Source organism: Arachis ipaensis, chromosome B1 (assembly GCF_059453495.1).
Source record: "Arachis ipaensis isolate K30076 ecotype BB chromosome B1, ASM5945349v1, whole genome shotgun sequence".
NCBI classification, from domain to species: domain Eukaryota; kingdom Viridiplantae; phylum Streptophyta; class Magnoliopsida; order Fabales; family Fabaceae; genus Arachis; species Arachis ipaensis.
In genome coordinates, this window is record NC_142436.1 from 46,144,149 (window position 1) to 46,156,570 (window position 12,422).

General features: G+C 35.5%; 1 protein-coding gene across 2 annotated transcripts; it reads right to left on the reverse strand.

Annotated features, from left to right (window-relative positions):
- Window positions 1–10,509: 10,509 nt before the first annotated feature.
- Window positions 10,510–11,720, reverse strand: LOC107629730 (uncharacterized). Of its 2 annotated transcripts, none has more exons than XM_016332608.3 (3): window positions 11,585–11,720; window positions 11,273–11,421; window positions 10,510–10,933 (listed from the first exon to the last, which is right to left on the reverse strand). In XM_016332608.3, the coding sequence occupies exons 1-3, from the start codon at window positions 11,588–11,590 to the stop codon at window positions 10,915–10,917; spliced, it is 174 nt and encodes a 57-aa protein (XP_016188094.1). In that variant the 5' UTR covers window positions 11,591–11,720; the 3' UTR covers window positions 10,510–10,914. The 2 variants fall into 2 exon arrangements, with proteins under 2 accessions (XP_016188094.1, XP_016188103.1); XM_016332617.3 differs by having other exon boundaries at window positions 11,269–11,421.
- Between the last annotated feature and the right edge of the window lie 702 nt (window positions 11,721–12,422).

Below are 12,422 nucleotides of genomic sequence, written 5' to 3' on the forward strand. Positions count from 1 at the left end.
GAGATGCTTAAAACTTCAGGAAGAATGCTTTTCACTATCTACTTTGATTATGCAAAGATGTATCTTACGACGAACCCTAATTAATCAAATCTCAATTTCTTGGTAATCCGATTTCTCTTAACTTAACAAACCGTCAATTCCTTGATCAATTAATTATGATAAGAGGTGAAGCACATATATTGATTCAAAAACCACACAGTTCTCAATACTTAAACCTAGTTGATTTAATGTCACCTATCAAGTCAAGTTCAAAACTTAAAGAATTGAGCGAAGAGTTTTCAAGTTTAATTCTAACAAACAACTTTTTCAAGATGAATATAGAATTCAATTCAGATTTAAACTATTTCCTAATAGATTCAAACCCTTGTGATGAAGAACAAAAATTTAATTCTTAAGAAAATATCAATACGTTAATCAAAAGTAGAAAAGTAATAACATTAGCCCATAATAATAAACAAAACTTTTAACATTAACAAAGGAGATTAGTTGTTCATAGTGCAAAAACAAAAGCTCTGAATTGTGAAAACGGCCGGAAGAAGAAAGCCATGTGAGTGTCTCTCCTTTTTAAAATAATAACCCTAATTTAAGATTCAAAACAAATCAAAATTAAAAAATAATCAAATCTAAACTAATTAATATTTTTCAAATAGTTTTTCATTCTAAGTTAAGCTGTAGATAATTATTCATAAGTGTCAATCAATACTTCAAATCATGGGCCTTGTGCTCAAGTTTTAATCATCAACTCAAGTGCTTTAAAGAATTGGAGATTAAGAGAGATTTAGCAAGGAGTCACAAGCTCTGGGAGTGGCCCATGATGGTGCGTGAGGCGCATGAATCCTTAAGTGAAGCGCAAGCCCAACAAAGAGGAATTGGTGGCCTCTGTTTGGTAGTGTGAAGCGCACCAACACATGTGTGAAGCGCAAGCTTGGAGGACAGCCCCTGGAGGTGAGATTGGGGCCTGCGCGAGGCGCATAGAGGAGTACGTAAAGCGCATGGGATGATGGTGGCCCTAGGAGAGTACTTGGATGTTGCGTGAGGCGCATGTAGGGCTGGCCATGGAGGATACTTGGAGGCTTTCTGATGAACAAAACTCCTCTGCTTAGCTCCTTCTATCCATGTCTTGCTTGTTCTTCTTTTTTTTTATTTGTGCTTGATTTCTTTCAAAATCTCCTCTAACAAAAGAAATTTACACACCCAAGGTAATATGCACTAAACTATGAATTGATTACTTAAAATAACAAGAATCATTAGTTTATGGATTGAAATTAAGAAGAAAAAACTACTAAAGATGCAGATGCATCAGATATAAAGATGCATGAAATTATGATTAAAGGCCTGGTTTTTACACGGTTTTTACCGATTTTTACCCGGTATAATTGTGGCCCAAATGTGTATAAATTTCATCGGGTCTAGAATCGGGTTAGAATCTAAAAAATAGACCTGGTATATATCTAAGGCCGAATTTGAGTTAGGACAAACGCGATTTCACCTGACCCATGTGCACTCCTACTTCTTAGCTTCTAGCGTGAAACTAAAATATCATCTTTTACTTTGTATTGGAAAAAATTTATACACTAACATTAAAAATCGAATGTGATTTGCACCGCTATTGATTCACTGGTCTTGGAATTTAATTAATTTAATACTAATTCAATCAAAATAATCAAATTATAATAAAATAGTTTATACAATCATAAATAAATACATAAAAATACAAATATTTATATTAAAGAGTAAAGTATCATTTTTGTCCCTAACGTTTGGGGTAAGTCTTATTTGTGTCCCTAACGTTTAAACCGTCCTATTTGTATCCTTAACGTTTATAAAAGTGATTCAATGTTATCCTACTATCAATTATACTAACAAATCAGATTATATTTTTCAATTATTCTCACTTGGATGTATTCATTCTGAATTAGGTCTCACTTGGATGTGTTCGATTTTAATATTATACCCACTATTTGCATTTAGATTCAATTATGTCCCTAGAAAAATGAATTATGTAAATGTTGTAGGAATTAGTTTCTGTTAGAGAATCAATATAATCAATTTAGATCAATTAGCATCGTCTATATTTATATAGCATATCTGTACATTAATTGTAGGATTCTATGTCTTTATTACTTTGATTCATTTAGCACCTATAAATACCCCTTGTATATTGTACCTCAATACACAACTGAATAATACACTTTTCATATTGTTCTCTCAGTCTCTTGTTCCTAACATGGTATCAGAGCTTATGTCTTTTTTTTTTTCAATGAATATTAGTTCATAGCCCCATTATTTTTCCTTTTCGGCAGTGTTCTTTGGCCTTCTTTTTCGTTCTCTTTTCGACGCTTTGGTTCGTCACCCCCATAACCATCTTGTTCGTGTTGTCTCCGTGATTCCAAAGCAACCAGAACTGCCGCCATCCGCCGCTAGACGCGCCTCCACACACCGCCGAAAGACGCTGTCACGACCAGGTTGCTCTTCCTTCCAGCTTCCACCCGTGCCTCTTTGCTCGCCTTTTTCGACCTGTTTCTGACGCTTTGGTTCATCACCTCCTGCACCGTTGTGATCCTCTCGTCGTCAGCTTTCCAACGCTGCCGAGATTGCCGCCAGATGCCCCCGGACGCGCCTCCACGCGCCGTTGGAAGCTCGCTGTCCACCTCCATTGATCCTCCCCCGAGATGCTTCAGTAGCCGTTGGATCTTGCTGTTGATCCCACGATCCTGAAGCCGCCACGTGTCACGCCACCAGCCTTCCCTGCGACCCGCGCACCCTCTCCTGACCCGACCCGGCCCGCGCGTTGACCCGAACGCCACCTCGACGCCAGCTCGTCCTTCTCATCCTCTCACGGGCTGCCACGTGTCTCCGTTGCCCTGACGTGGCGCTGACGTCACTGCTGACGTGGCGGTGACGTGGCTGACAAGCGGGACCCTCCCTAAGATTTTTTGGTGAGCTCTTTCCGATTCCGCGCTCCGTTTTCTCATTTTCTGCTTCAAAATTGCAGTTTTCTCTCCTCTCTTTGATTTGTGTGACTACTGTTATGGAAAAGTCAGATGTTTTTGTTGCCACAGACAGAAAGGATACATTCTGTTGAAACTGCAACCGTTTTGGGCACCTTTTCTCCGTTTGCCCCTTTGTTGAATGTCGGACATGCCACCAGAAAGGGCATATTAGCTACCATTGTTCATAGTTGCTCTGCCGTTATTGCAAGCTCTCGGGACATTTGATTACTACCTGTCCTACTCGTCCACCACGTCCTGCGCCTGCTTCTACTGTTGCTGCTACTACTGAACCTACCCCCTCTGCACCTTTCAACCCGTCTCCTGTCTCTCTATCTGATATTGCATCTCTTCTACGGCGTCTTCTCTCTGTTTCTGGTAATACTCCTGCTGCTTTATCAACCCCTCCAGGTGATTCTAAATGGTACTTTGACTCGGGTTGCTTTAATCACATATCTCCGTTGCGTAATATTTTCTCGTTCATGTCTACAACTACAAATGGACCTTCTGTCAATACTGCAAATGGCTCCCTCTTGCACGCAACACACAAGGGTTCTATATCCCAATCATCTCTTAATCTTCCAGATACTTACTACATTCCCAAATTACACTTCAATCTTATTTCTGTTGGTCAACTTGTTGATTTGGGTTTTGACGTCACCTTTTCTATTTCTGGTTGTCGTGTACAGGATCCTCGGACGGGACAAATCATCGGGACTGGACGTAAGGTCGGAAGGTTGTTTGAACTCGAAAGTCTTCATATTCCTCCTGTACCAAATCTCTGTGCTGCTTCTTCTCCCTCTACCCTTCACTTATGGCATCAACGTCTTGCCCACACCTCCTTAGGAAAACTGCGTCCTCTTGTGTCTCAAGGTGTTTTAGGTCAGGTTCCAAATGAATCTTTTGATTGCATTTCTTGCCAAACTGCCAAACAACCTGCTTTATCTTTTCACAATAATTCATCTCTTGCTTGCTCTCCTTTTGATATCATTCACTCTGATGTTTGGGGCCCCGCTCCCACTGCCTCTATGGGCGGAGCTCGATACTTTGTCGTTTTCATTGATGATTATTCCCATTTTACTTGGGTTTATTTGATGACTAATCGCCATGAGTTACCTCAGATCTATATCAACTTTGCTACTATGATTAAAACTCAGTTTTCCAAGGTCATTAAGGTTTTCCGACGTGATAATGCTATGGAATACCGTGATTCCAAACTCTTAGCCTTTCTTGCAGAACAGGGTACTCTGTCTGAGTTTTCTTGTCCTGGTACGTCTCAACAAAATGGTAGAGCTGAACGCAAACACCGTCACATTCTTGACTCCGTCCGTGCAATGCTCCTTTCTTCTTCTTCGTGTCCTGAGCGTACTTGGGGTGAAGCTGTTCTTACTGCTGTTCATGTTATCAATAGACTCCCTTCCTCTGTTCTTAGTAATGTTACTCCCTTTGAGCGTCTTTATCATACCCCCCAGATTATAGTTCTCTTCGAGTTTTTGGTTGTGTATGTTTTGTTCTTCTTCAGCCTCATGAACATAGTAAACTTGAACCTCGGGCTCGTATGTGTTGTTTTCTTGGTTATGGCACTGAACACAAGGGTTATCGTTGTTGGGATCCTCTCTCTAAACGTATTCGTATATCTCGTCATGTTGTCTTCTGGGAGTACCACATGTTTTCTCGGTTCTCATCCTTTGAGTCGATTCCTACTACTCAGTCACCTTTGTTCACTAACCCCAATGTTGATCTTTTTCCTAGTGATGATTCTACAGGTTCTATCTCGAGTGACCCTCCACAGCCTCCTGTTCCTCCGCCTTCTCCATCTCCCGATGATTCCAGACCGGATGATGATCCTGCTTCTACCGTCATGCCTCCTCCTCCCGCTCGTTCTTCTAGGGTAAGGAATCCACCTCCTCATCTTCTTGATTACCATTGCTTTTCTACTATTCTTCATCAACATGAACCTAAGACATTCAGAGAAGCCTCCTCAAACCCAAATTGGCAACAAGCAATGCAAGAAGAATTACAGGCACTTGAAAAGGCACACACCTGGGATTTGGTTGATCCTCCTTCTGATCAGGAAGTTGTGGGCAGTAGATGGATCTACAAGATCAAGACTCGCTCTAATGGCTCTATTGACCGTTATAAGGCCCGGTTGGTTGCTCAAGGTTGTACGCAAGAGTATGGTATTGATTATGAAGAGACTTTTGCCCCTGTCGCTCGTCTTACGTCTGTTAGAGCTCTTCTTGCCATCGCCGCGGTTAAAAAATGGTCTCTCAGTCAGATGGATGTGAAGAATGCATTTCTTAATGGGGATTTGAAAAAGACTGTCTATATGAAACCACCTCCGGGATATCCTTGTCCTTCTAATAAGGTTTGTCTCCTTCGCAAGGCACTTTATGGACTTAAGCAAGCTCCTCGTGAATGGTTTGACAAGTTCAGCACTACCATATGCAGTCTTGGTTTTACTTCTAGCCCTCATGAGAATGCGCTCTTCATTTGTAAAAGCGAACGTGGAGTTGTTCTTCTACTTCTGTATGTTGATGACATGATAATTACTGGGGATGATGTTGATGGTATCTCTAATCTCAAGGCCTCACTTCACCGTACCTTTGAGATGAAAGATCTTGGTTCTCTCAGCTATTTTCTTGGTCTCGAGGTCATCTCCACCGATGATGGCATCTATCTCTCTCAGGCTAAGTATGCTTCAGATCTTCTTGCTCGCGCTGGGATTACAGATAGTCGCACTGAGTCTACTCCTCTTGAGCCTAATGTTCGATTTATCCCTATGGATGGAACTGTTTTGGATAATCCGACTCTTTATCGCCAGTTAGTTGGAGGTCTCGTCTACTTGACTGTCACCCGACTAGACATTGCCTATCCGGTTCATGTCCTCAGCCAGTTCTTGTCAGCTCCTCGTACTACTCACTATGCGGCAGTTCTTCGCATTCTTCGGTATGTCAAAGGCACTCTATTTCATGGCCTTTATTTTTCTGCCCATTCCTCTTTGACCCTTCAGGCATACTCTGATGCTGATTGGGCTGGTGATCCCACTGATCGTCGTTCTACTACTGGTTACTGTTTGTTTCTTGGCGACACTCTCATCTCTTGGCGTGCTAAGAAGCAAACATTCATTGCTCGCTCAAGCACAGAAGCTGAGTACCGTGCCCTCGCTGACACCACTGCTGAGGTTATCTCGGTTTGCTGGTTTCTCAAAGATCTGGGTGCTCCTCAGTCGTCTCCTACTGATGTTTTTTGTGATAACTGCAGTGCTATTCAGATTGCCCATAATGATGTGTCTCATGAACGCACCAAACATATTGAGATTGATTGTTACTTTGTTCGACAACGTATCCTTATTGATGCTGTTCGTCTCATTGCCGTTGGGACACTGGATCAGACTGCTGATATCTTCACGAAAGCTCATCACCCGACTCGCTTTCGGACTCTGTTATCCAAACTCAAGTTGGTATCCTTAGCTCCCACTTGAGTTTGAGGGGGGATGTTAGAGAATCAATATAATCAATTTAGATCAATTAGCATCGTTTATATTTATATAGCATATCTGTACATTAATTGTAGGATTCTATGTCTTTATTACTTTGATTCATTTAGCACCTATAAATACCCCTTGTATATTGTACCTCAATACACAACTGAATAATACACTTTTCATATTGTTCTCTCAGTCTCTTGTTCCTAACAGTTTCAACATTTGATGAATTATTTTTCGGAGTAGATCATCGATTCTATCCCAAACATTTGTATTCTAACATCAAGAAGAGATTTTTAAATCTCAAACTAAAGCGTTCATGATGTGTAATTGATGGCAGGATAACATTGAATCACTTTTATAAACGTTAAGGATACAAATAGGACGATTTAAACGTTAGGGACACAAATAGGATTTACCCTAAACGTTGGGGACAAAAATAATACTTTACTCTATATTAAATTATATTTTATTATATTAAAATTAATATTAATATGTTAAATTATAATCTTTCGACTAAAATTTTTATATTAGTAGTGTACTATATAATCATTTGATTAAAATCTTTTGGTGATTTGTATTTTTTGAATTTGCAGTAGATTTATTAAGAATTTAAAAATTTTAATCATTTTAAAATTATTTTGACCTTTTGAACACAATATATTTTTAACATATTTTTTAAAATTATATGTATTATAATTTATCTATTTAGTATTTTAAATATAGTTATGACTTATGATTAAAAAAATAAATTAAATAAATGTTACCCCAAACGGAAAAAAATCTCAATAAAAAAGAGAAAAATATTTGTTGAACCTAAAAAATGACTAATTTATATTTCTATTAGTCTATTATAAGAGTAAAATATAAATTCAAATGTATCACTTCTTACTCTCTTGTATTATACTAACAACACAATACCATAAAAGATGACTAAATTTCTAAAGTAATCTCTTAAATTTATGATTTTTATTATTTTATCTTTTCAAATTCAAAATTTACAATACTGATTTCTCATATTTAATTTTGGATATTATATTACTCTTTGAACCTTTTCTAGTACCAAATCAGTAAAGGAAGAGTCACCAAATAAAAAAAAAAAAGTATTGAGTTGACTTTAACTTACCACACTAGATACGAGACTAAACAACATCATTTTGTTTTAACAGTTAAACAAAACAAAATCAAGAAAACGAAGAAGAATTTATATGATATACAAGCTATTTTATCTTTTTTTTTTTAACTTTTCTCTTTTTGTTCTTCACTTCCTAACGATCTTTTTGCTTTTTTGGTGTATACACCATTTTTATTTTGGAAAAATGTAAAATACTGTTCAGATTTTAGTTCCGATTGATTTACCAATTCTCGAATTGTTTTACAGTTCACTACTAGTTTAAGAATTGGATGATTTTGTCTAAGGTTTGAACTGGATTGGCTATCGATTTCTAGTCGAATAGTTTGACTAAACGATTCAATTCAATTTCCAAAACCATTATTAAGATATTTAATTTTTTAAAGGCAATTGCGCTCTCTGCTTGATGCCTTTATCCGAATTCATTAAAATTCACCCAAATTAATATTAAAAGAATATCTAAATTACACAAATGACTTTTAGAACTCGTTTGAGAGGTAGCAAAAGGTTTTTTTTTTTTTTTTTTTGTACTTTTGAATTATGAAAAATCATGTATTTGATATCATTTTTGAGAAATACTTTTAATTTTTCAAAAAGTTAATTCAAAGTATTTGAAAAAATAGAAAAATATGACTTTTTTTCTTCTCAAAAGTTATTTTATCACTTTCATTAAAAAATTTTGACTTTAAAATAAAAGAGACATTTCATCTATTAAAAGTATTGTCTCTCTACCACTATTTTCACACAATGTTCCATCTGTACCAACGGTTTTTTTTTATCATTTTATCACTCTATTTGTATTATTAAATTTATATTTAACATTGTGTAGTATAGAATCTCAGTTTCATTTTTATTTTTTTCACGTGATTTTGATAATTGTTACAGCAAATTCTTGACCCGATAAAGGCAGAGAGAATTCTAGGGAAAAACCGAAAGCGCTAGAAAAATGGAACTAATAAGGGAACAAATAAAGAATCAATTGCATAATCGATTGTAATCTTAGTAATTACTAATTAGATTATGTAAAATCGACATTCAATATTGGAAGGTCTTCGTTATCATGTTTATTTTAAGCGATAAGTACTATTTTGGTCCCTAAAATTTATGGTCAAAATCAAATTCGTCCCCAACGTTATTTTGGATTTAAAATTGTCCCCAACGTTTCATTTAGTATTAAAATTGTCATTTTTAATAAAATTTTTTTTAGATGACAAAAATGCCCCTTTTTCACCAGTTCCAACAAAATTCAAAACTACAAATTCTTCTACAAATTGAGGGGGAGGGCATCGACAACCTCTCTCTCTGGGACGATTTTAATACCAAATAAAACGTTGAGAACGATTTAAGGACCAAAACAGTACTTCTCCCTTATTTTAATATCTCCATTCTCTTGTGTAAACAAATTGTATTTTTTCAGTCATTTATCCAAATGCTACAACTTTGAAACAAGTACTTATAACTAAAAATCTAAACACAAAATAACTTATTTATAAATTGTTATTAATAAAAGTCCTTATATTTTAAGAGCTTATTTAAGTTTTTACCCAAACTGAACCCTAGTCAAATACTAATAAAAAAAGATAAACAATTAATCATGTCTTATAGATAAATTATACAAGATCTAACAAATAATTCTGATTGGATGATTGTGCAAAAATTAACAATTAATCGTCTTATAGATAAATTATACAAGATCTAACGCATAATTCTGATTGGATGATTGTGCAAAAATTATTATTAATGAATCAAAATTAAACTAAAACATAATAACCTGTAATGATAATGTTTTAATTCTAATAATGTTTAAACCATTTAAAATGTGATTAAATCAAACATAATAAAATGTAATAATAATGTTTTAATGCATTCACCCTTACAATTGTTATCAAGAAACATATGATAAAGGGATAATCATGCCGTAATCAGTTCTATTCATCATTACAAATGTCCTCAAATTGTTATGTGCATGCGATGTTTTCAGCAACATTGGACAGACAATCTTTACTTTTAACCATAACTTTTACGAACTATAAATGACAACAAATGAAATTGTTGTAAATATTCTTAGAACATGCGCTAAGCATGCAAATATTCCTCCTTACCTGCCTCCAAAATCTTATTGCACATTAATGGAGTATTTAGATTTTAGATAGATCACGAGTTGATGTGCACGTGCTCCGTCCATTTATACAGCGACATTTCAAATAAAAATGTAGATTTTATCACAATATAATACTCATATGTCAGTTTATAAAATAAATGAAGTAAAATCCACCTAAATACTTCATGAAAATGCAATAATTTACCAGCCAATGCTCTACAGCCAAGAGATAGCTTTCATATTTCATTAGCTCTTCAACAACTCCTTGATGTGTATCCACATTGAAACTCATTGCAAGCAGTCCAGTTTACCAAGGAAACGATTTTTGCCCAGTTTACATGTTTTAATGCATAACATTGGTAAAACATGCTCCTAGAAATGAATTATCAGAACTTATTTATACATTGCAAAGACACTATACCATTAACTAAGACAAGTTTCCAGCTTTATTAGAGCAGAGATGTTATGTTACTAACATTTCCCATTCTCACGGTTACACAGAATAACCATTCACCCAGCTACCCTCATGAACCATGGTTCTGAACTTCTGATAACCTAAGGGTGTACTTGTGAATTGGGAATCTGGAGAGAAAGAGGGAGGGAAAAAAAGGGAATCTTAACAGTAAACAGACTTGGCTTTACTTATCAAGAAGCCATTCCCTTCCCTTCTTTTCCTCCAAGATCCCAAGGATTGGATAAAAAAGTTCCCATTTCCTAAATTTAAAAGATAACTTCCAGAGGCAAGTTCCATTGCCTAATAATGATAAATCCACAATCCTTCACGTGAAAGAACCTCAAATGATCAACTATCAAACCAGCAAGAGCTTGTGTCTTTATTCTTACTATTTTGTGAAAAGAAAATACAGAAATCATGTCCAAAAAAACCTATGCCAACCATGGTACACAAAATGTAAAAATATGAATTTAAACAGTGCCGAACTGCCGATAGATGAGTTCATAGTACGCGGAAAACAACCACTTGAGATATGGTAAGTTGGTAACTAAATGCATTTACTGATTTACATTTGAAGCAATAGTAGTGATGGTTAAATTTGCTAAAAATCTTCTAATCTAATAGTAAATAATCAATCACCTCCTCCAAGCATATCCAACAAATACAAATCCACTAAGCTAGATCAAAGAGCTCTCATATCATTATCATCACAACCATCATCATCATCAATGTCACCAATATCATACCTCTCTATATCAAAACCTTGCTCCTGAAACAGCAACAACGCACGGCACATCAAGATCTCATTATCTCTCAATATCCCTATATTTCAATCTACTACCCTACCATTTGATTAAGCATTCACACAAAACAAAAAATAAAATAATAAGAAATAAGAAAATAAAAATACAAAGAAAGTAAAAGAAATTCATCGTCTACTTGATCTTCTGAGTAGCCACCGGCATTTTAAGCAATTTAGTTACGCGATTTATGAATGTAACGAATCATTTCCAGATCCAAGTAAGCAAATAGAAATTTCGGTACAAAAAATTGAAAACTAAAAGAAGAAAAAAGAAAAAAAAAAAAAGAAAAAGAAAAGCACACCTACGTCTGTTTGGAATATGAAGAAGAGGAAGGTACGCGCTTGTTTCGGAACATCATGTAACCCACCGGAAGCACAACTCCGATCATCATCACGGCGGCTCCGATCAGGTACCTCAGTGGGCTTGGCGGCTCCACCTCCACCAACGTCCTTACCTGCACCATTATCGCAAATCACAACCCACAATCGACAATGACCACAACGTTCCGATCCCAAATAAATGAATAAGAAAGACGAAGACTGAGAAGTGAGAACAGTAAACCCTAAAGGAAAACGACATCGTTCAACTCGATCTGGTTCCCAATTAGATCGACTTACAGGCATATCGAGAAATCTGTGGAAGAGAACAAGTTCCTACTGCTCAGTGTCGTTTCCAAAAGGAAGCTTCTTCTCCTCCTTTTTTTTTTTTCTCATTTAACTGAAATCACTTGGATGAAATCAATTCTCACTTATTTTTTATTGTTTATGGCCCCTTATTTTTGTGTAAATTTCATTTTAGCCGCTTATTATTATTTTTCTTGTACACTTATTTTATTTTATTTAAATTGCCGGTGGATCTCTTTCTTTTTGGTGGGTCCATTATGTTGGATTCGGCCTTATTCACTCTAGCCCAGTTTTGAGGGGGTAATTTACCTGATCCCAAAAGAAAAAAAAACAAAAAATTTACTATTTTTTGTTATGAACTAGTGTATGAATTCGTGCTTAGTACAAAAAAAATTTATATGTTTGGATATTTCAAAAAAAAAATATAAAATAATTATTATGTTAAGAAATTTATAAAATTATTATCAAAATTAAAGTTTAACTTAAAAATAATGAGTAATAATTATTTTATATTTTTAAGTAAAATAATTTAAAATAAAATTAAAATATTTATATTAAAATCCTTTTTTTTTCAATTTACCAAAAAAAAAAATCCTAATTTTTTAAAGACTTTTCTATAAACAACATTGATGGTTGAATTTGCAGATATTCCTATGTGATTCATAAGTTAAACTTTTAAACCTCTGTTACTCTTAACTCTTGAAAGTGCCACATATAGTTGGTCATGTGTAAAAACTGGTTTGGGCAAGTACACTCCAACATGAGATAAAGTGTGTTCCTGAGACTTATTAATTGTCATGGAAAACGATACTATTATGAAAAATTGTCTTTG